This window comes from Bufo bufo, chromosome 5 (genome assembly GCF_905171765.1).
Source record: "Bufo bufo chromosome 5, aBufBuf1.1, whole genome shotgun sequence".
Classification (NCBI taxonomy): Eukaryota; Metazoa; Chordata; class Amphibia; order Anura; family Bufonidae; genus Bufo; species Bufo bufo.
In genome coordinates, this window is record NC_053393.1 from 127,100,991 (window position 1) to 127,122,100 (window position 21,110).

General features: G+C 47.0%; 1 protein-coding gene across 1 annotated transcript; it reads left to right on the forward strand.

Annotated features, from left to right (window-relative positions):
• The first annotated feature begins 281 nt into the window (after positions 1-281).
• Positions 282-2,003, forward strand: LOC121002426 (piggyBac transposable element-derived protein 4-like). The gene has a single exon (XM_040433882.1). It carries the CDS (start codon positions 282-284, stop codon positions 2,001-2,003), a length of 1,722 nt encoding a protein of 573 aa, XP_040289816.1.
• Positions 2,004-21,110: the final 19,107 nt, after the last annotated feature.

Genomic DNA, 21,110 nt, shown 5'->3' on the forward strand with positions numbered 1-21,110 from the left:
CAGCGGAGTCCCCTTACCTTCTCCGCTGTGATCGCAGGCGAGAGCGCCGGCCGGCATCTGACTTCCTGGCTCCGTTCCCTGCGAGCACCTGCGGCGAATGGGAGCGGAACTGGGCGGGAAATTCAAAATTATAAAGTGACACACACACATAAAAGAGGTAATACATTGTAATCTGAGAGGATTGCACTGCATCACCTCAGATCTGACAGTTGATCACTGTAAAGGGCCCCTTGCCTGCCATTTTACTGCCATTTGTGCTTATTTATAACATGGCTTCAAAAATGCGCCACTGTACTACAAAAGTGTGTTTGGACCAGTTGAGTGACAGCGACAGTGACACGGAGGAGCTCGCAGAACTGAGCGATAGTGAGTCGTGGGGAGAATTGTCGTCTGACACTAACACTGATCTGGAAAGTGACAACGGCGATGATCCTGCACCTGACCTCAGCCATGTGCACACTTGGTGCCCTATTGACTGCGATACGGACCAGGTAGCGCCCCCAAGATTCCCGTTCACTGGATCACCTGGGATGAAGGCAGATGTTGAGCGTGACAACCCTCTGGCATACCTGCAATTATTCCTCACTGAGGAGGTAATTGAAAAAATTGTCACGGACACAAATCGCTACCAACAGCAGCAATCCGCTAAGCAGCATGCCACGTTTTCCAGAAGCAGAAAGTGGGAACCGGTGACCAAAGAGGACATGTGGCAGTTTCTGGGACTCATCATTCTTCAGGGGGTGATTGGGAAACCTCTCCAGAAATGGTACTGGACCACCAATAAGTTACTGGCCATTCCATTTTTTGGCACTGTGATGTCAGAATACCGGTTTTCCCTCATCATGAAGTATTTCCACTTCACGAACAACGAAGAATTTGATGAGGCCACGCATCCTGCACCCAAACTAAAAAAAATCTGGGAGATATGGCAAATTATTGTGACCAATTTCCAGCGGACCTACGTGCCAGAAAGGGATGTCAGCGTCGATGAAAGTTTGATGGCCTACAAGGGACGCCTAAGCTGGATACAGTACATTGCATCCAAAAGAGCGCGGTTTGGCATCAAATCCTACATGCTCTGCGAGTCATCCACTGGGTACATCTGGAATTCGGTCATTTACACTGGTAAAGGCACAAAGTTCAACCCCAGGTACAGCGGCTATGGGATGGCCACATCATCTGTCCTTACACTGCTGGAGCCATTGCTGAACCAGGGATATTGTGTGACCACGGACAATTTCTACACGTCTCCGGAACTGTATGAGGTTTTGCTACAAAACAAGACTGATGCATATGGTACCGTTAGGCCTAACCGACGTGATATGCCATCTATGTTTGCCAAGAATAAACTCAAAATCGGAGAAATGGTTGCCTGGCAGAAGGGCAAGATGATGGCAATGCGATGGCGAGACAAGAAGGACGTGTGTCTCATGAGTACTGTGCACAATACCTCTACTGCCATGGTCCACACAAAAGGTGGGGAAGATGTGCTGAAGCCGCAAGTCGTGATAGACTATAATTACACCATGGGAGGTGTCGACAGAGCCGATCAGGCAATGACATTTTATCCGGCTATGCGCAAACAGCAAAAAAAATATTATAAGAAGATCTTCAGGCATCTTCTGGAACAATGTCTTTGGAATGCATATATCCTGTACAGAGCAAAGAGTGACAAGCCTCTTGTTCATTCTGACTTTATATGGAAGGTGGTTGAGCGGATTTTGGTCAACCACCAGACGCCATCAGTATCTGTGAACAGACCTGGACGTCGTGCTGTTGACGTTGTCAACCCAGAACGCCTGACTGGTCGCCACTTTAAGGACTACATCCCGCCAACTCCAAAAAAGGAAGCACCTACCAGGATGTGCGTGGTTTGCTGCTCAAAGAGAGATGGCAATGGAAAGAAAGTCCGAAAAGAAACCAGGTTCCATTGTCCTGATTGTGACGTCGGACTTTGTGCAGTCCCATGTTTCAAAATTTATCACACTCAGGATGTTTATTGAATTTTCTTTGTTTGACAAATTTCATTATTCTTTATTACATTATTGAATAAAATTAGATTAATTAGATTATATTTCATGATTTTGTGTTTCAAACTTTAGTAAGTAAGTAATTAGTTTAGTAAGTAATTACTAAGAATTGCAGGCCTACAATACATAACACCAAATTTCCATTCAAAAAATTGTACCACTTTTGGTACAAAATTCCTGACATAATCATACCGCCAGGGAGGTTAAATACTTTATTTCACATATGTCTAATTTCTAGTTTTACTGGAAAAATGAAGCTGGAGAAGTGCTGAATACACTAGACACCTGTCTGAAGTCTGTATTGGTTTTATTGCCCAATAATCCACGTAAGCAGTGGAGTTTGAGTTTGCAGATTTCAGATAGCCATCTACTATGGTCAAGGCCAAATACAAGCAAGTTCAGTTTACTGTTTTTCGTGGTATTTCTTCTGATAACTTACACTGATCTCATACCTCTTTTCTCTCTGCTCTGTTTGTAAACCTTGGCTCTGACGAAATTGTTCAGTGAAGGCTAATTTACAATGAAGGGAGAATTGAAAATGCACAGAATAATTTTAGGTTTGGAGCAGTTATTTTGAACATTCATTTACAAGCAGCATTGTATTGTGAGGTCTGTTTGATTGATATATGTAAGCTGGGCCTATGAAGTATTGACAACTAAATTGCCTATATAATCTATATTAGATCCCAGCCCATGAGGCTACAATAAATGATAAGCGATGTCCCATCTACAAGTGTGACTTCACATACTTGTTTTCATACTATAGCGACAAATTGTTAAACTCAGGGGCGTAGCCATAGGGGGTGCAGAGTTAGTAGTCGCTACTGGGCCCAGGAGCCTGAGGGGACCCAAAGACCTTTGTGGTGCATAAGAAGACACCAGTATTATAGAAAGTGCAATCTGGGAGGGCTCTGTCAGATTTTGCACTGGGGCCCAGAATCTTCAAGTTACACTTCTGGCTGAAGGGAAGGGGTAAGGTCAAGAATTTGGCATGGGAGGAGGGAGGTGCCGTTTCAATTTTTGCCTCAGGCAGCATGAAGGCTATGTGCTCCCCTGCCCCTTGCCACAAAGCACTGAGGGTAGGGGGCCAAAGCTGAACTCTTGTACCAGGGCCCATTTGCCCCAAGTTAAACTCAAGCCAAAATTATTAATCTTTGCATGATTTATTATCTACTCCTGTTAAAGGGAACTTGTCATTAACTTTATGCTGCCCATACTAACGGCAGCATTAAGTAGAGACAGGTAAGTTAATTTCAGCTATTTGTCATTTAAAAGTTAACAGTAAGTGGTTGCTGAGAACCAACATCACAATCATTGCAGACTGGGCCTGGAAAAGAGTCATGGCCACCTGAGAAGAGTCACGGTTATTCATAAATTCCTGCTCTTCCTGCTGATGAATGACAGTTTTCTACCCTTCTTCTCTAGGAGAGAACTGCCAACCATCAGCAGATTATGAATAACCAGGACTCTTTTCAAGTAGATTTGACTCTTTTCAAGGCCTGTGCTGCAAAGATTATGATGCTAGTTCTCAGCAACCACTTACTTTTAGCTCATGAGTGACACATCGCTGAAATCAGCATTTCTGTCACTATTTTATGCTGCCCTCAGTGAGGTCAGCATAAAGTTGATGACAGGTTCCCTTTAAAGTCTTACTGAGAAATCTGGTTAAGATGAAAAAAGAAAATAATAGTTTTTCCAAGACTTAACTGATATATCATTCATGCATCTGACGACATTACTTGGTAACCCATTGGGCAGTACTGTTTCTCATTGAAGAGATCCAGCAGTATATGAACACTTATTGCAAGTAAAGATTCATGGGAAAAGGTATGTAAAATAGCTTTTCTCCCTACTGAAGAAAACAACCTCATACCAACCAAACCAGAGACATCCATCTGTAGACAGATTTTTTGGAGGTTCTTGCTCTTCAAAAGTACAGAGCAGAGTACGGGTTGGCTCGAATGAGATGTGTTTGATGCAGCTTTGAGAGTTACTGGTTTTCATTGAAGCAATCCAGAAGTGTATGGAGATATCAGACAATGCCCCATAACAGCGGTCTACAGATGAGTGTCTCTTGCCTTTTGGAGGAGTCTTTGGTTTGGTTGGAATGTGGTAGTTTTTTCCTTTTGGAGGAGAGCTCATTTACATTGCATCACACTATTTGGCATGTACCGTGCAACAGAAGGACTACACAACTCCAACCCAGGGTGCTCAGTAAACCAAGCTATGACCTCAACACACAATAACTGTGGTTCAGGACGTGCTGTTTTCTTCCCAATAAAATGTACATGTAAATGTAGTTCAATTAGTAAAGGATGAAATCCTGTTCCTTCAAATGGAAAGAGGCAACTGAAATATGGTGCGTGTTGTTGATGGTACCATGCATGTTTTGAGCTGTACATTGGAGAAACCGTGGTCTGTTTTGGTATTAATCACCATAGAAGAGAAGTTTCGTATAAAAGAAAATTTCCCAAGAACAGTCTTGGGCGACATTCTAGAACAACGCCCCAATAGGTCTCTAACTAATAGATCTGCAAGATCCCAAGTGTGTGTCTACCTTCTGTCATTTATCAGCTGACATCAAAACCAGCACACTATGGAAAATGACTGAGACATCAAAAGCAGATTTAGGTGGAGTTACCATTTTAAATAATTTTATAAAGCCTTATTTCCATCTCTTACTTGTTACCCTCAACAGGAATCCAGTTATTGTACTTGATGATTGTATTCACCTGGATGCCAGTATATTTGAGCCATTACATTCCAGTCCAACAGGACAGCTCTGGGGCATATTTCTCTGTGCAACACAGATTGCATGTCAAAACCTTCATTACGGAAACTGAATATCTGCCTAATCAATGTGTTAGAGAGACACAGTGTTTAAATTTTTATAAAGAAGGATGATATATAAGATGCAAATGTACCCAAAACTTAATATTAAAGGGGTTCTTCGGGAATTAAGAAAATAAAAAAATTTACATATTTTTTTTCAATAAATATATTCCCAAATACCTTTTATTATTTATAATGGTTTGTTTTGTCTAGGGAGCAATCATCAGGAGAAATAAAATGGCCGGCATCCTATTAGCACACACAAAACCTGTCCTAATCACACAGCAGTACAAGCTACTTCACAACACTGAGGTAGAGCTGCCTCATCCTCCTCTCTGCTCTACTTGTCAGGGATTATAATCCTGAATACAGCTGATAAGAACTTTAGCTGAATCTCTGGGAAGTTTAGTTCATAAGGAGACATGAAGTACAGAGTGGACGAACAGGACAGACTGGTGATATGGAGACTGCATAAAAGTGGTGTTGCTCATTAGCCACATTCCCACCCTCCTCTCTGTACTTCATGTCTCCTCATCATCTCCATTCCCACAGAGATTCAACTGAAGATCTTATCAGCTATATTCAGGATCGGAGGATGTGGCAGCTCTTTAGCTCACTGTTCTGTAGTAACTTGTCCTCCTGTGTGATTAGGACAGGTTTTGTGTTTTTCTAATAGGACGCCGGCCATTTTATTTCTCCTAATGATTGCTCCCTAGACAAAACTAGCCATTATAAATAATGAAAAGTATTTGGGAATATATTTATCATAAAGTAATATTTAAGTATTTTAATTTTCTTAATTCCCGGAGTACCCCTTTAAGCATACAAACCGAGTCTTACAGAATAGTGGATAAGTTTGATTACAGCCCTACATTAAAGGGAACCTGTCACCAGGATTTTGTGTATAGAGCTGAGGACATGGGTTGCTAGATGGCCGCTAGCACATCCGCAATACCCAGTCCCCATAGCTCTGTGTGCTTTTATTGTATTAAAAAAATGATTGTATACATATGAAAATTAACCTGAGATGAGTCCTGTCCCTGAGATGAGTCAGGGACAGGACTCATCTCAGGTTAATTTGCATATGTATACAATCGTTTTTTTTTTTACACAATAAAAGCACACATAGCTATGGGGACTGGGTATTGCAGATGTGCTAGCAGCCATCTAGCAACCCATGTCCTCAGCTCTATACACAAAATCCCCGTGACAGGTTCCCTTTAATCCACCATGGTTAAAATATAACTTTTGCCAATTATTTGTCATGTAAGGAAATTTCTGTAATGGTTCTATTCATCTAAAGATATAACTTTAAGATGTGGACTGGATGGCACAGAAAATAATGGTGGAGGCACACAAAACTGAGCAGAGAACAAAGACTTTAATGTACAAAATGGTCTCTCCACAAGAGGCTGCAATAACTTGAAACAATGCATAAAACATATTTAATACAAGGGCATAGTACTCTGTTGCAGTATCTTAAAGATACTGTAAGAATATTGGGTCTCACATAAAGGTACAGCCCTTGCAACTATTTACCCTCCATATTTACAGACCACATATTCCATTACTAGTCCCATGGATGCACTGTAAGCATATTGGGTCTTACACAGAAGTATGGTTTTTGCAACTATTTATAATCCATATTTACAGTCCACATACACTATTACTATTCCCATGGAGAGCTTCCCTGATCCAGGGACAATGTTCAGGCCTCCAGGCCTCAAGTGCCTTAGCTTGGAGGCTTCTTTCCTTTTGCAGCTTGCCATATACAGTACTTGTTTGGGATAAGTACAGTACTCAAGTGCTCCTAGGGGCTGATACACAAACCAGGGTATTAACACATTTTCTGCCCCAGTAGCACTAACCCTACTGCCTATTCTCTTTAATAGACCCAGCTTCTCAGTCTTCCTCTGCAGCTGTTTTATCTGTAAGTCATCTTCTCTTCAGTAACACACTTACAGGAGGGAGACTCCCTCTCCTCCCATGCAAGTTGTCCAGTAGCTTTCCTAGTCATGGCTGCCCACCTTCATGCGCTTTGAAGGTGGGAGTCCCACTCTCCGTGAGCCATTACTGTCATTTTCAGCTGTCTTCTGGTCTAAAAAGCCATGGTTAACGCTACCCCTAGTCTGTCACCAGGGACTACAGCTACAGGTAGTCTTTGCACACCCTCAGCTAGAGGAATCATGCTACTCTCAGCGCTACTGTGGCACTTTCATTGAATGCACTTGGAGACTCCCTCTTCTCCCGCACTATTCTATACAGCAGTTTTCCCAACTGATGCAGCTTTTAAGAGTACTCACTCCCAGCTGGGCCGTTTTTTGTCTTGTTCTGCCTTTCACCCCTCTTGAATTGGGCAAGACAGCAACAGTTGGCCAGCACTATTAACAGGGCACTGTCTCTCCCTATTGCCCTCCTTCTGAGCATTTCTCCTCACTCTACTTAAAAGGGGCTGCACTGCTCATCCAGGGGCAGCAAATATGGAACCTAAGAGGTATAAATGTGCCAAATGTATTAGGAAGGGTGTGTCTCTCACTTCAGTGTATCTCCTATTAGTAAATGTGAGCCTCTGAAAGTTCCCATATAAGAAGGGAAACCCTACTAGGTGGAAAGGATACAGGGTATTGCACAAAATTATGTGAGTGATAACGAATTTAAGCCTAAATCCATTTCCATTTATTTCTGTCTCTACACATTTCCAATCAGTTTCTTTTTCCGGATTATTGATTATATTCAAACCAGCATATACTAGATTACTACACTAATACACAGGGCATAGCACAAAATTATCTGTGAGCGATAATGAATTTAGGCCTAAATCAATTCTGTCAGAATGTGGGTAGTAGCAGCACCAGCTATCCAGCCAGAAGTAGTAGTAGGCCATAGTTGTCCCTGCTGTCTTAGGAAAGGTGCAACATTATCATTGAGGAGAAAGAGAATGAGATTGTGGATATGATGTCTTAGTCCTCCTCTCAGTTGCAGCAGAAAGATGTGGAGGTGACTTTGGAATCCAACACCATTCCGTGGAGCCAGGGGTCACGCATTCTTTCTGCTCCTCCTCCTTGCAGCCCCAGAGAAGGCTTTCAGAGGAGCCCTCTCAGTCTTCACTACCCCTTCTTAGTAGCGTGCCTTCCTTTTTCCTAAGTGGCAAAAAAAACACCACGCCCTATAGCAGATAGTCAAGAGAGTCTCCCTGTTCACGACTTATGTGAGAGTCATCACAGTTTGGGATTCCCTGAGGAGGAGGTAGGGGACCCCCATGTATAGCTGTGTTGATGGTGGTGGTAATAGTGGCACCTTTATCCAGGGCACTGGCAGTGGTGGCAGCAATAGTGGAAGACAGGGAAAACGCAGAGCAGGGGAGGGGGCCCAGGAGCCCACAATGATATCTCACAGTCTGATAAAAGCGGCAGGGAGGTTGAGGACTTTGATTGTTTGCAGAACAGGACATGAGAGTCGGATCAGGGTGCTGAGGAGGAGGCAACATTAGTGAATGGTGGCAGCAATAAAGAGCAGAGGCAATGTACCTCCCAAAGAACAGCCAGAACCATGTCTGCTTTGGGATCTGGTGATGCCGTTGACACTGTGGGTGGGTTAGTCCCACAACATGCCAGAGCTAAGCCCAGCTTGGCTGCGTGTAGCTGTGTGCGAGCAACTCCCATATGGTGCTTTTTCTCCACAAGGTGGGCGTACAAAACTACAGCCGTATGCAAGATCTGCAGGATTAAAATAAGCCGTGGCCGTTCAAACACACTTATAGCTACCAGTAGTTTATTGCACCACATGAGGCAGCATCACCGAATCCTATCATATGTGTCAAGCCAAGCGTTGCCACACCATGTTGGAGCTGATCGGCCAGGGAAGCAGTAGCCACACCGGCGAACAGTTGCTAAAATTCCGTGCATCAAGCAGCAAACATCTCGTTAGCTGTCATCTCGCCGACTCAAACTAGGCAAAGTGGTCAGTGAAAATAGGCGCAATATCCTGGCAACCCTGAACCTGGGACAAATAACACATGCTCCCTGCATGGTCTTTTTTAAAATTGCACAAGGTGCTGGCTATGTCCAGAAGACGGAATGGTCTGCAGCTACACCGCTTAATCTGTGACATTCCTACTCAATAGAATTCAACATTGCACATGCTAAAGTGTCTGTATGAGCAGTGGAAAGCCGTGAACGATTTGATCATGCACCAGACAACCTCAGCAGGGAGCATGTGTCCTTTCAAGGTCAGGCAGTGGCAGCTCATGCTGTTTATACTGTAGTCATCCCTTATCCCCCTCAAATGTGTTTTTGAAGAGACGCTGATGCTCATGTAATAGGCGGCAACGAGGGAGGAGGAAGAAGAACAGCTAACGCATCTTGCTGTCCGTCCTGTAGCTGTTGAGGACTCACAATGAGAAACTTCCATGGGAGAGGTGGAGGAGTTGCTGCCACTTGATGAGGAGGAAAAAGTCGGATTTGGAGGACCAAATGGATGATGGGCGATAGTTACACCGGCCATGACACCCAATCGTCTCTGTGGGGGGCTGAGGTGGAAAGAACTGGCTCCCCAGGCATGCTGAACAGAATGGAAACCTGTTGACTCACTTGCTTACACAGTGACAAGTGAATCAGTGACATCAAGCAGTCTGATGATTATTGATATCCGTGTTTTTAGACCCTTGCTATCAAGGTAAAATGGGGGAATGTTTTCCTTAAGGGGTGTACAAATTAAGTTATTACCAGGAAACACTGTGTACGCAGCTTGCCACAGCTTACAGCAAGCAGATGCCTGCCACCAGCATGTCTGTAAGGAAGGTCCCTCTTTGCCCCCCGCACAGTCACACACCCACCCCCGCCACCAGCAGCATAAGCCACAGCAGCCAGTTCAGTCTCCTCTACATGATGTAGCTATTTTTCCATGTGCCACGCCATGCTAAGGCCAGTGGGCAAGTTGACAGCTCCGGCCTCAGCGCCCCAGATCAGGCCTACCTACACTCTGTCCAGTCTCTGGTGCATACCCTGTTCCCTGATCCAATGGATTTCTGGGCAGGAAGACTGGAACAGTGATCCGAACTGACACAGCAAGCTCTCTTTCTTTTATCTTCTCCAGCCTCCGGTGTCATCTTGGAGAGGGTTTTCAGTGCCCCGGGGGGCCTGGTGACACCCAAATGGACCAAATTGTCCTCCGCCAGTGTCCAAAACATCACTTTTGTCAAAATGAACAAAGCCTGGATTTTCACGTTCCTCCGGCTGAGGCCGATGAATAGATCTGGCCTTGCAGGTTATGCCCCATCTTGCCACTGTTGCTGCCTGCCTCCATTATGCCACTGCTGCCATTAAGCCACTGCTGCGGGCTTCCAGCCATCATGTTCTGTATGGCTGCTGCTGCCTCCATCATGCCACTGCTGCCATTCATGCCACTGCTGCAACCTGCCAACAATCATGTTCTGCACGGCTGCTGCTGCCTCCATCATGCCACCGCCACCATCATAGCACTGCTGCAGCCTTCTGACCATCAAGTCCGGTACAGCTGCTGCTGCCTCCATCATACCACTGCTGCCGTCATACCACTGCTGTGACCTGCCAACCATCATATTTTGTATGGCTGCTTCTGTTGCTGCTGCCTCCGTCATGCTACTGATGCGACCTGCCAACCATAATTTTCTGTACAGCTGTTGCTGCCTCCAACATGCCACTGCGACCATCATGGCACTGCTGCGACCTGCCAACCATCATGTTCTATATGGTTGCTGCCTCTATCATGCCACTTCCACCATCATGGCACTGCTGTGACATACCAACCATCATGTTCTGTATGGCTGCTGCTGCCTCCCTCATGCCACCACCTCTATCATGCCGCTGCCACGGCCTGCCGACCATCGCCCTCCGTAAAGCTGCTGCTGCCTTCATCATGCTGCTGCCTGTCTGCCAACATGTACCATATGGATGCTACTGCAGCCGCCCCTGCATCAGCTGCTGCTGCTCCTTGCTGCTAATCACCCAGTGCCACAATTATTAATGCAAAGCATCTGCTACTGCTACTACTATTACCCATAGACAACCGTTCCACTGGCTTGTATGTTCCATGCTATGCTGCTTCTCATGCCGCTAGTATTGGGGCCTTAAGCCACTATATCAGTACCCTTTCCTCATTCACACTGCACTTCTCCCAATTAAAACAGAGAATTTTTTCGGCTCGTTCTCAACAAGCCACTTTTTCTGACCCAGTCAAGGCATAATTTTTGGACACTTGGTCCTCCACACCACTTTTTTTTTATTTATTTATGTATTTTATCAAATCATCTTCCGCCGATAAGCGATACCTGTCAGTGTCACTCAGACATAATTTCCTATTGCATTCAAGAGCTTGGGGAGGGGGAGGGAAAAATAAAAAAGTTCATAAAAATAATCAAAAATATAACAAGTTTTCCTAACAATTATGAGTCCTAGAAGACTAGAGGGGGTTATATACCAGTTTTCCGAACTGAACTTTTCCAAAAATTATGCGAACCTGAACCGAACCAAATCTTGAATGGTTTGCTTTAATACATACATAGAAAGTATGACACTGAAAAAAATTCCACCAGAATAAAACTGCTGATGCATGAATTGTTCCTTGAATACGAATTACAGCAGCTGGTTAATAAGTTCCTAAATACTCTGTAAGTAAGGTAACAAGGGCATATACTGAGAATATATACAGTTTACATTGTTGCTAATTGTTTACATAGTGGATTATAGTCATAAAAGGAAAACTGACCATAAAGGTTATCAATTTCCACATGCCGATACGAGGCCTTGGGTTTTTCGAGTAAAGTAGTAAACCTTAACTTGGTGTCTTTGGACTTGTGACTATAATATTTTACCACTATTGCTGCATGCCAGCATATTTTGTATTACAAATATATGCAAGGACTCTTTACCTATGTACCATTTTATATGAGTGTTCTCCAAACCAGAATATTCGATATTCTGGCCCCTATTAGGTCATATTAATGCTAGATTAAATGAATTTTACTTTATCAACCAGTGGTGTCCAAGTCGAAATTCTGAGAGCCTCAAGTGCAGTCAAATCTCTGCACATCACTTTCAGATCATAGACTTGTAGATCCTAGACTAAATAACAGCATACAATATCAATCAGCTGCTTCTAAGGCAAGCAGGACATTGTGAAGTGTTAAGTGGGGCCACTTTACAAAGCGTTGCTGTAATGATCGGCGTCACGCAAAGGGAGGGAAATGGGAAGGCCCTGTCCAAGGGAGAGGGAAAGGTGGTGACTAGAGTTGAGCGAACACCTGGATGTTCGGGTTCGAGAAGTTCGGCCGAACTTCCCGGAAATGTTCGGGTTCGGGATCCGAACCCGATCCGAACTTCGTCCCGAACCCGAACCCCATTGAAGTCAATGGGGACCCGAACTTTTCGGCACTAAAAAGGCTGTAAAACAGCCCAGGAAAGAGCTAGAGGGCTGCAAAAGGCAGCAACATGTAGGTAAATCCCCTGCAAACAAATCTGGATAGGGAAATGAATTTAAAAAAAAAAATGACCCAATATCAATTGGACAGAGGTCCCATAGCAGAGAATCTGGTTTCACGTCAGCAGAGAATCAGTCTCTTCATGCCATAGCAAAGAATCTGGCTTTATGTCAGCACAGAATCTGTCTTCATGTCATAGCAGAGAATCAGGCTTCACGTCACCCACCACTGGAACAGGCCACTGTCACACATTTAGGCCCCGGCACCCAGACAGAGGAGAGCGGTCCCGTAACAGAGAATCTAGCCTTATGTCAGCGCAGAATCTGTCTTCATGTCATAGCAGAGAATCAAGCTTCACGTCACCCACCACTGGAACAGGCCACTGTCACACATTTAGGCCCAGGCACCCAGTCAGAGGAGAGAGGTCCCGTAACAGAGAATCTGGCTTGATGTCAGCACAGAATCTGTTTTCATGTCATAGCAGAGAATCAGGCTTCATGTCACCCACCACTGGAACAGGCCACTGTCACACATTTAGGCCCAGGCACCCAGGCAGAGGAGAGAGGTCCCGTAACAGAGAATCTGGCCTTATGTCAGCGCAGAATCAGTCTTCATGTCATAGCAGAGAATCAGGCTTCACGTCACCCACCACTGGAACAGGCCACTGTCACACATTTAGGCCCCGGCACCCAGACAGAGGAGAGCGGTCCCGTAACAGAGAATCTAGCCTTATGTCAGCGCAGAATCTGTCTTCATGTCATAGCAGAGATTTAAGCTTCACGTCACCCACCACTGGAACAGGCCACTGTCACACATTTAGGCCCAGGCACCCAGTCAGAGGAGAGAGGTCCCGTAACAGAGAATCTGGCTTGATGTCAGCACAGAATCTGTTTTCATGTCATAGCAGAGAATCAGGCTTCATGTCACCCACCACTGGAACAGGCCACTGTCACACATTTAGGCCCAGGCACCCAGGCAGAGGAGAGAGGTCCCATAACAGAAAATCTGGCCTTATGTCAGCGCAGAATCAGTCTTCATGTCATAGCAGAGAATCAGGCTTCACGTCACCCACCACTGGAACAGGCCACTGTCACACATTTAGGCCCCGGCATCCAGACAGAGGAGAGCGGCCCCGTAACAGAGAATCTGGCCTTATGTCAGCGCAGAATCTGTCTTCATGTCATAGCAGAGAATCAGGCTTCACGTCACCCACCACTGGAACAGGCCACTGTCACACATTTAGGCCCAGGCACCCAGGCAGAGGAGAGAGGTCCCGTAACAGAGAATCTGGCCTTATGTCAGCACAGAATCTGTCTTCAAGTCATAGCAGAGAATCAGGCTTCACGTCACCCACCACTGGAACAGGCCACTGTCACACATTTAGGCCCAGGCACCCAGTCAGAGGAGAGAGGTCCCGTAACAGAGAATCTGGCCTTATGTCAACACAGAATCTGTCTTCATGTCATAGCAGAGAATCAGGCTTCACGTCACCCACCACTGGAACAGGCCCCTGTCACACATTTAGGCCCAAGCACCCAGGCAGAGGAGAGAGGTCCCGTAACAGAGAATCTGGCCTTATGTCAGCGCAGAATCTGTATTCATGTCATAGCAGAGAATCAGGCTTCACGTCACCCACCACTGGAACAGGCCACTGTCACACATTTAGGCCCAGGTACCCAGGCAGAGGAGAGAGGTCCCGTAACAGAGAATCTGGCCTTATGTCAGCGCAGAATCTGTCTTCATGTCATAGCAGAGAATCAGGCTTCACGTCACCCACCACTGGAACAGGCCACTGTCACACATTTAGGCCCCGGCACCGAGACAGAGGAGAGCGGTCCCGTAACAGAGAATCTGGCCTTATGTCAGCGCAGAATCTGTATTCATGTCATAGCAGAGAATCAGGCTTCACGTCACCCACCACTGGAACAGGGCACTGTCACACATTTAGGCCCAGGTACCCAGGCAGAGGAGAGAGGTCCCGTAACAGAGAATCTGGCCTGATGTCAGCGCAGAATCTGTCTTCATGTCATAGCAGAGAATCAGGCTTCACGTCACCCACCACTGGAACAGGCCACTGTCACACATTTAGGCCCAGGTACCCAGGCAGAGGAGAGAGGTCCCGTAACAGAGAATCTGGCCTGATGTCAGCACAGAATAAGTCTTCATGTCATAGCAGAGAATCAGGCTTCACGTCACCCACCACTGGAACAGGCCACTGTCACACATTTAGGCCCCGGCACCCAGACAGAGGAGAGGTTCATTCAACTTTGGGTTGCCCCGCAATATAATGGTAAAATGAAATTAAAAATAGTATTGAATGAGGAAGTGCCCTGGAGTAGAATAATATATTGTTAAGGGGAGGTAGTTAATATCTAATCTGCACAAGGGATGGACAGGTCCTGTGGGATCCATGCCTGGTTCATTTTTATGAACGTCAGCTTGTCCACATTGGCTGTAGACAGGCGGCTGCGTTTGTCTGTAATGACGCCCCCTGCCGTGCTGAATACACGTTCAGACAAAACGCTGGCCGCCGGGCAGGCCAGCACCTCCAAGGCATAAAAGGCTAGCTCTGGCCACGTGGACAATTTGGAGACCCAGAAGTTGAATGGGGCCGAACCATCAATCAGTACGTGGAGGGGTGTGCACAGGTACTGTTCCACCATGTTAGTGAAATGTTGCCTACTTGCTAACACGTTCCGTATCAGGTGGTGGTGCACTTAGCTGTGGCGTGGTGACAAAACTTTTCACATCTCTGCCATGCTAACCCTGCCCTCAGAGGAGCTGGCCGTGACACAGCTGCGTTGGCGACCTCTTGCTCCTCCTCTGCCTTCGCCTTGGGCTTCCACTTGTTCCCCTGTGACATTTGGGAATGCTCTCAGTAGCGCGTCTACCAACGTGCGTTTGTACTCGCGCATCTTCCTATCACGCTCCAGTGTAGGAAGTAAGGTGGGCACATTGTCTTTGTACCGGGGATCCAGCAAGGTGGCAACCCAGTAGTCCGCACACGTTAAAATGTGGGCAACTCTGCTGTCGTTGCGCAGGCACTGCAGCATGTAGTCGCTCATGTGTGCCAGGCTGCCCAGAGGTAAGGACAAGCTGTCCTCTGTGGGAGGCGTATCGTCATCGTCCTGTGTTTCCCCCCAGCCACGCACCAGTGATGGGCCCGAGCTGCTTTGGGTGCCACCCCGCTGTGAACATGCTTCATCCTCATCCTCCTCCACCTCCTCCTCATCCTCCTTGTCCTCCAGTAGTGTGCCCTGTCTGGCCACATTTGTACCTGGCCTCTGGTGTTGCAAAAAACCTCCCTCTGAGTCACTTTGAAGAGACTGGCCTGAAAGTGCTAAAAATGACCCCTCTTCCTCCTGGGCCACCTCCTCTTCCATCATCGCCCTAAGTGTTTTCTCAAGGAGACATAGAAGTGGTATTGTAACGCTGATAACGGCGTCATCGCCACTGGCCATGTTGGTGGAGTACTCGAAACAGCGCAACAGGGCACACAGGTCTCGCATGGAGGCCCAGTCATTGGTGGTGAAGTGTGTCTGATCCGCAGTGCGACTGACCCGTGCGTGCTGCAGCTGAAACTCCACTATGGCCTGCTGCTGCTCGCACAGTCTGTCCAGCATATGCAAGGTGGAGTTCCACCTGGTGGGTACGTCGCATATGAGGCGGTGAGCGGGAAGGCCGAAGTTACGCTGTAGCGCAGACAGGCGAGCAGCGGCAGGGTGTGAACGCCGGAAGCGCGAACAGACGGCCCGCACTTTATGCAGCAGCTCTGACATGTCGGGGTAGTTGCGAATGAACTTCTGCACCACCAAATTCAGCACATGCGCCAGGCAAGGGATGTGCGTCAAACCGGCTAGTCCCAGAGCTGCAACGAGATTTCGCCCATTATCGCACACCACCAGGCCGGGCTTGAGGCTCACCGGCAGCAACCACTCGTCGGTCTGTTGTTCTATACCCCGCCACAACTCCTGTGCGGTGTGGGGCCTGTCCCCCAAACATATGAGTTTCAGAATGGCCTGCTGACGTTTACCCTGGGCTGTGCTGAAGTTGGTGGTGAAGGTGTGTGGCTGACTGGATGAGCAGGTGGAAGAAGAGGAGGAGGAAGCTGAGTAGGAGGAGGGGGAGACAGGAGGCAAAGAATGTTGCCCTGCGATCCTTGGCGGCGGAAGGACGTGCGCCAAACAGCTCTCCGCCTGGGGCCCAGCCGCCACTACATTTACCCAGTGTGCGGGAGATATAGCGTCCCTGGCCGTGCTTACTGGTCCACGTATCTGTGGTTAGGTGGACCTTGCCACAGATGGCGTTGTGCAGTGCACACTTGATTTTATCGGACACTTGGTTGTGCAGGGAAGGCACGGCTCTCTTGGAGAAGTAGTGGCGGCTGGGAACAACATACTGTGGGACAGCAAGTGACATGAGCTGTTTGAAGCTGTGTGTGTCCACCAGCCTAAATGACAGCATTTCATAGGCCAGTAGTTTAGAAATGCTGGCATTCAGGGCCAGGGATCGAGGGTGGCTAGGTGGGAATTTACGCTTTCTCTCAAATGTTTGTGAGATGGAGAGCTGAACGCTGCCGTGTGACATGGTTGAGATGCTTGGTGACGCAGGTGGTGGTGTTGGTGGTACATCCCATGTTTGCTGGGCGGCAGGTGCCAACGTTCCTCCAGAGGCAGAGGAAGAGGCCGAGGTGGCGGCAGCAGCAGCAGAAGAGGCCGAGGCAGCAGCAGAAGAGGCCGAGGCGGCAGCAGCAGAAGAAGCAGCAGGGGGAGCCTGAGTGACTTCCTTGTTTTTAAGGTGTTTACTCCACTGCAGTTCATGCTTTGCATGCAGGTGCCTGGTCATGCAGGTTGTGCTAAGGTTCAGAACGTTAATGCCTCGCTTCAGGCTCTGATGGCACAGCGTGCAAACCACTCGGGTCTTGTCGTCAGCACATTGTTTGAAGAAGTGCCATGCCAGGGAACTCCTTGAAGCTGCCTTTGGGGTGCTCGGTCCCAGATGGCGGCGGTCAGTAGCAGGCGAAGTCTCTTGGCGGCGGGTGTTCTGATTTTGCCCACTGCTCCCTCTTTTGCTACGCTGTTGGCTCGGTCTCACCACTGCCTCTTCCTCCGAACTGTGAAAGTCAGTGGCACGACCTTCATTCCATGTGGGGTCTAGGACCTCATCGTCCCCTGCATCGTCTTCCACCCAGTCTTGACCCCTGACCTCCTGTTCAGTCTGCACACTGCAGAAAGACGCAGCAGTTGGCACCTGTGTTTCGTCATCATCAGAGACGTGCTGAGGTGGTATTCCCATGTCCTCATCATCAGGAAAAATAAGTGGTTGTGCGTTAGTGCATTCTATCTCTTCCACCCCTGGGGAAGGGCTAGGTGGATGCCCTTGGGAAACCCTGGCAGCAGAGTCTTCAAACAGCATAAGAGACTGCTGCATAACTTGAGGCTCAGACAGTTTCCCTGATATGCATGGGGGTGATGTGACAGACCGATGGGCTTGGTTTTCATGCGCCATCTGTGCGCTTTCTGCAGAAGACTGGGTGGGAGATAATGTGAACGTGCTGGATCCACTGTCGGCCACCCAATTGACTAATGCCTGCACCTGCTCAGGCCTTACCATCCTTAGAACGGCATTGGGCCCCACCAAATATCGCTGTAAATTCTGCTGGCTACTGGGACCTGAGGTAGTTGGTTCACTAGGACGTGTGGCTGTGGCAGAACGGCCACGTCCTCTCCCAGCACCAGAGGGTACACTAACACCACCACGACCATGTCCACGTCCGCGTCCCTTATTAGATGTTTTCCTCATTGTTCCCGTTCACAACAATTTTGAGAATGGCAAATTTGGGAATGCTTTTTCAACCCAGAACAAAAAGTCTGCTTTTACGGTCACTACAAATAACTTGACCAGCTAAAACTGTGCAGATTTGGTTGAATAGAGATGTGAGACCTGTTTTTTTTTGCGCTGTGTGACAGTTATAGGTTTAATCACAGAATGACACTTCTATCAGCACGCTAGCGTGTGTCTTAGGTTTTTCTGAATCACACTATCAATACCTTCAATGTAAGATTTTCTTTTTGGGATAGATTTCAAGTAGGCCTCAAATACCACAAACTAGTAATTTTGAGAATGGCAAATTTGGGAATGCTTTTTCAAACCAGAACAAAAAGTCTGCTTTTACGGTCACTACAAATAACTTGACCAGCTAAAACTGTGCAGATTTGGTTGAATAGAGATGTGAGACCTGTTTTTTTTTTTGCGCTGTGTGACAGTTATAGGTTTAATCACAGAATGACACTTCTATCAGCACGCTAGCGTGTGTCTTAGGTTTTTCTGAATCACACTATCAATACCTTCAATGTAAGATTTTCTTTTTGGGATAGATTTCAAGTAGGCCTCAAATACCACAAACTAGTTATTTTCAGAATGGCAAATTTGGGAATGCTTTTTCAACCCAGAACAAAAAGTCTGCTTTTACGGTCACTACAAATAACTTGACCAGCTAAAACTGTGCAGATTTGGTTGAATAGAGATGTGAGACCTGTTTTTTTTTTGCGCTGTGTGACAGTTATAGGTTTAATCACAGAATGACACTTCTATCAGCACGCTAGCGTGTGTCTTAGGTTTTTCTGAATCACACTATCAATACCTTCAATGTAAGATTTTCTTTTTGGGATAGATTTCAAGTAGGCCTCAAATACCACAAACTAGTTATTTTCAGAATGGCAAATTTGGGAATGCTTTTTCAACCCAGAACAAAAAGTCTGCTTTTACGGTCACTACAAATAACTTGACCAGCTAAAACTGTGCAGATTTGGTTGAATAGAAATGTCAGGTCTATTTTTTAGGCGCTGGGTGACAGGCTCAACTTGCCCCTGATGTAATATATGGCCAAAAAATAACCACACTGTTGATGGTTAAATGCACTTGGGTGACACAGGCTCAGCCTGCAGCTGATGTAGTATATGGCCAAAAAATAATCAGACTGTTGATGGTTAAATGCACTTGGGTGACACAGGCTCAGCCTGCAGCTGATGTAGGATATAGCACAAAATAACCACACTATCGATGGTTAAATACACTTGGTGATAGCTCGTGCTGGCACACCACAAGTCACAAAATGGCCGCCGATCACCCCAGAAAAAAAGTGATCTAAAAACGCTCTGGGCAGCCTCAAAAAAGTGAGCAAGTCAATAATAGCACTTCAATGATCCACAGCTGCAGATCGATCACAGAATGAAGTCTTTTGGAGGAGTTAATCTGCCTAATCTCGCCCTAACGTCGCAGCTGCAACCTCTCCCTATACTGATCATAGCAGAGTGACGTGCGGCGCTACGTGACTCCAGCTTAAATAGAGGCTGGGTCACATGGTGCACTAGCCAATCACAGCCATGCCAATAGTAGGCATGGCTGTGATGGCCTCTTGGGCCAAGTAGTATGACGCTTGTTAATTGGCTGCTTTGCAGCCTTTCAAAAAGCGCCAAGAAAGCGCCAAACACCGAACCCGAACACAGACTTTTACGAAAATGTTCGGGTTCGGGTCCGTGTCACGGACACCCCAAAATTCGGTACGAACCCGAACTATACAGTTCGGGTTCGCTCATCCCTAGTGGTGACCCCTGACTCACCTTGCGGCTGGCACCTGACTGCCCTGACGTCCCTAGACGGGTTCCTCACCCGTACCCCGATCACGTGCCTAAACCCTGGCTTTCCTTAAGATGAGCCCTATGTAGTGAACGGGGCGGTGGGATCACTAGTCCGCCCCACTGACACTAAGAGGAAAACACCAAGGAGAGGACAGACAATACAGACAAACATATAATCCCAGGTGGTCGACCACAGCAGACCACAAAGGCCCAACAGGGATCCGGAGGGTAACGTTCTGGAACAACAACCAAGGAACACAGCTACACAGCTCCAGTGGGTCAGTATAGAAGTCCAGGCAGGAAGCTCTATATCTGGCATGCAGAGAAGTGGGAGAAGGGAATATAAGGAGGTTGGGAGTGCTGGACAAGAAACAGCTGAGGAAAAGGAGCTACGGATCCCTGAGTGAGCCAAAAAGGGTTGCAAGGCAAACCCAGAAAGCTACCATAAAGAAACAGCTCTATCTTTCTACATAGAGCGCGCAGCCACCCGCTGCGAATTCCTGACCCCGGGTATAACGGAGTCAGGCGTGGCTCTTGACACCCTCGTGACAGTTGCGGCCTCATCTCAAATATGCAGTTCAGTTCTGGGTATTATTCCATAGAAAGGTGACTAAACTGATGAGGGGCATGGAGGGTCTTAGTTATGAGGAAAGAGTAACCGATTCCTGCCCTACACCAAGTGGTGCTACGAAAACTTGGTCACCATTCCTAACCGCACAGTGACCAGGCTAAGATGGCTGCTCTGCCCGACAGGTATCCATCTTAGCTAAGGGCCCAGGGAGGTTTTAGCTTCCTCCTTCAGCCCCGATTGCTGTCATTGGCCTGTGAATATAGACCAGCCAATGACAGCTCCCTCACCGTAAAACCTAGTGAGGGAGGTGCAGATGGGCTCAAATGGGGGTGATTGGTGCTGAAATGGACACACCAATCACCCTGAGGTTAAACGGGACACCAGTGTTTGGCGTCCCCTGTTGGCACTGCAATGCTATACCAGCCAATGGCAATACTAGAGAGGCAAAGGGAACAGGAAGGCCGTCACTGCATGCAGCCTTTCTAGTTGGAGGTTCTCTGCCCGTCTGTACTGTGTGTCTGCCTCCTAGGACTTGTGAAAAGAATATTATTGTTCATTGTTCCCGATCCCTGATCCATACT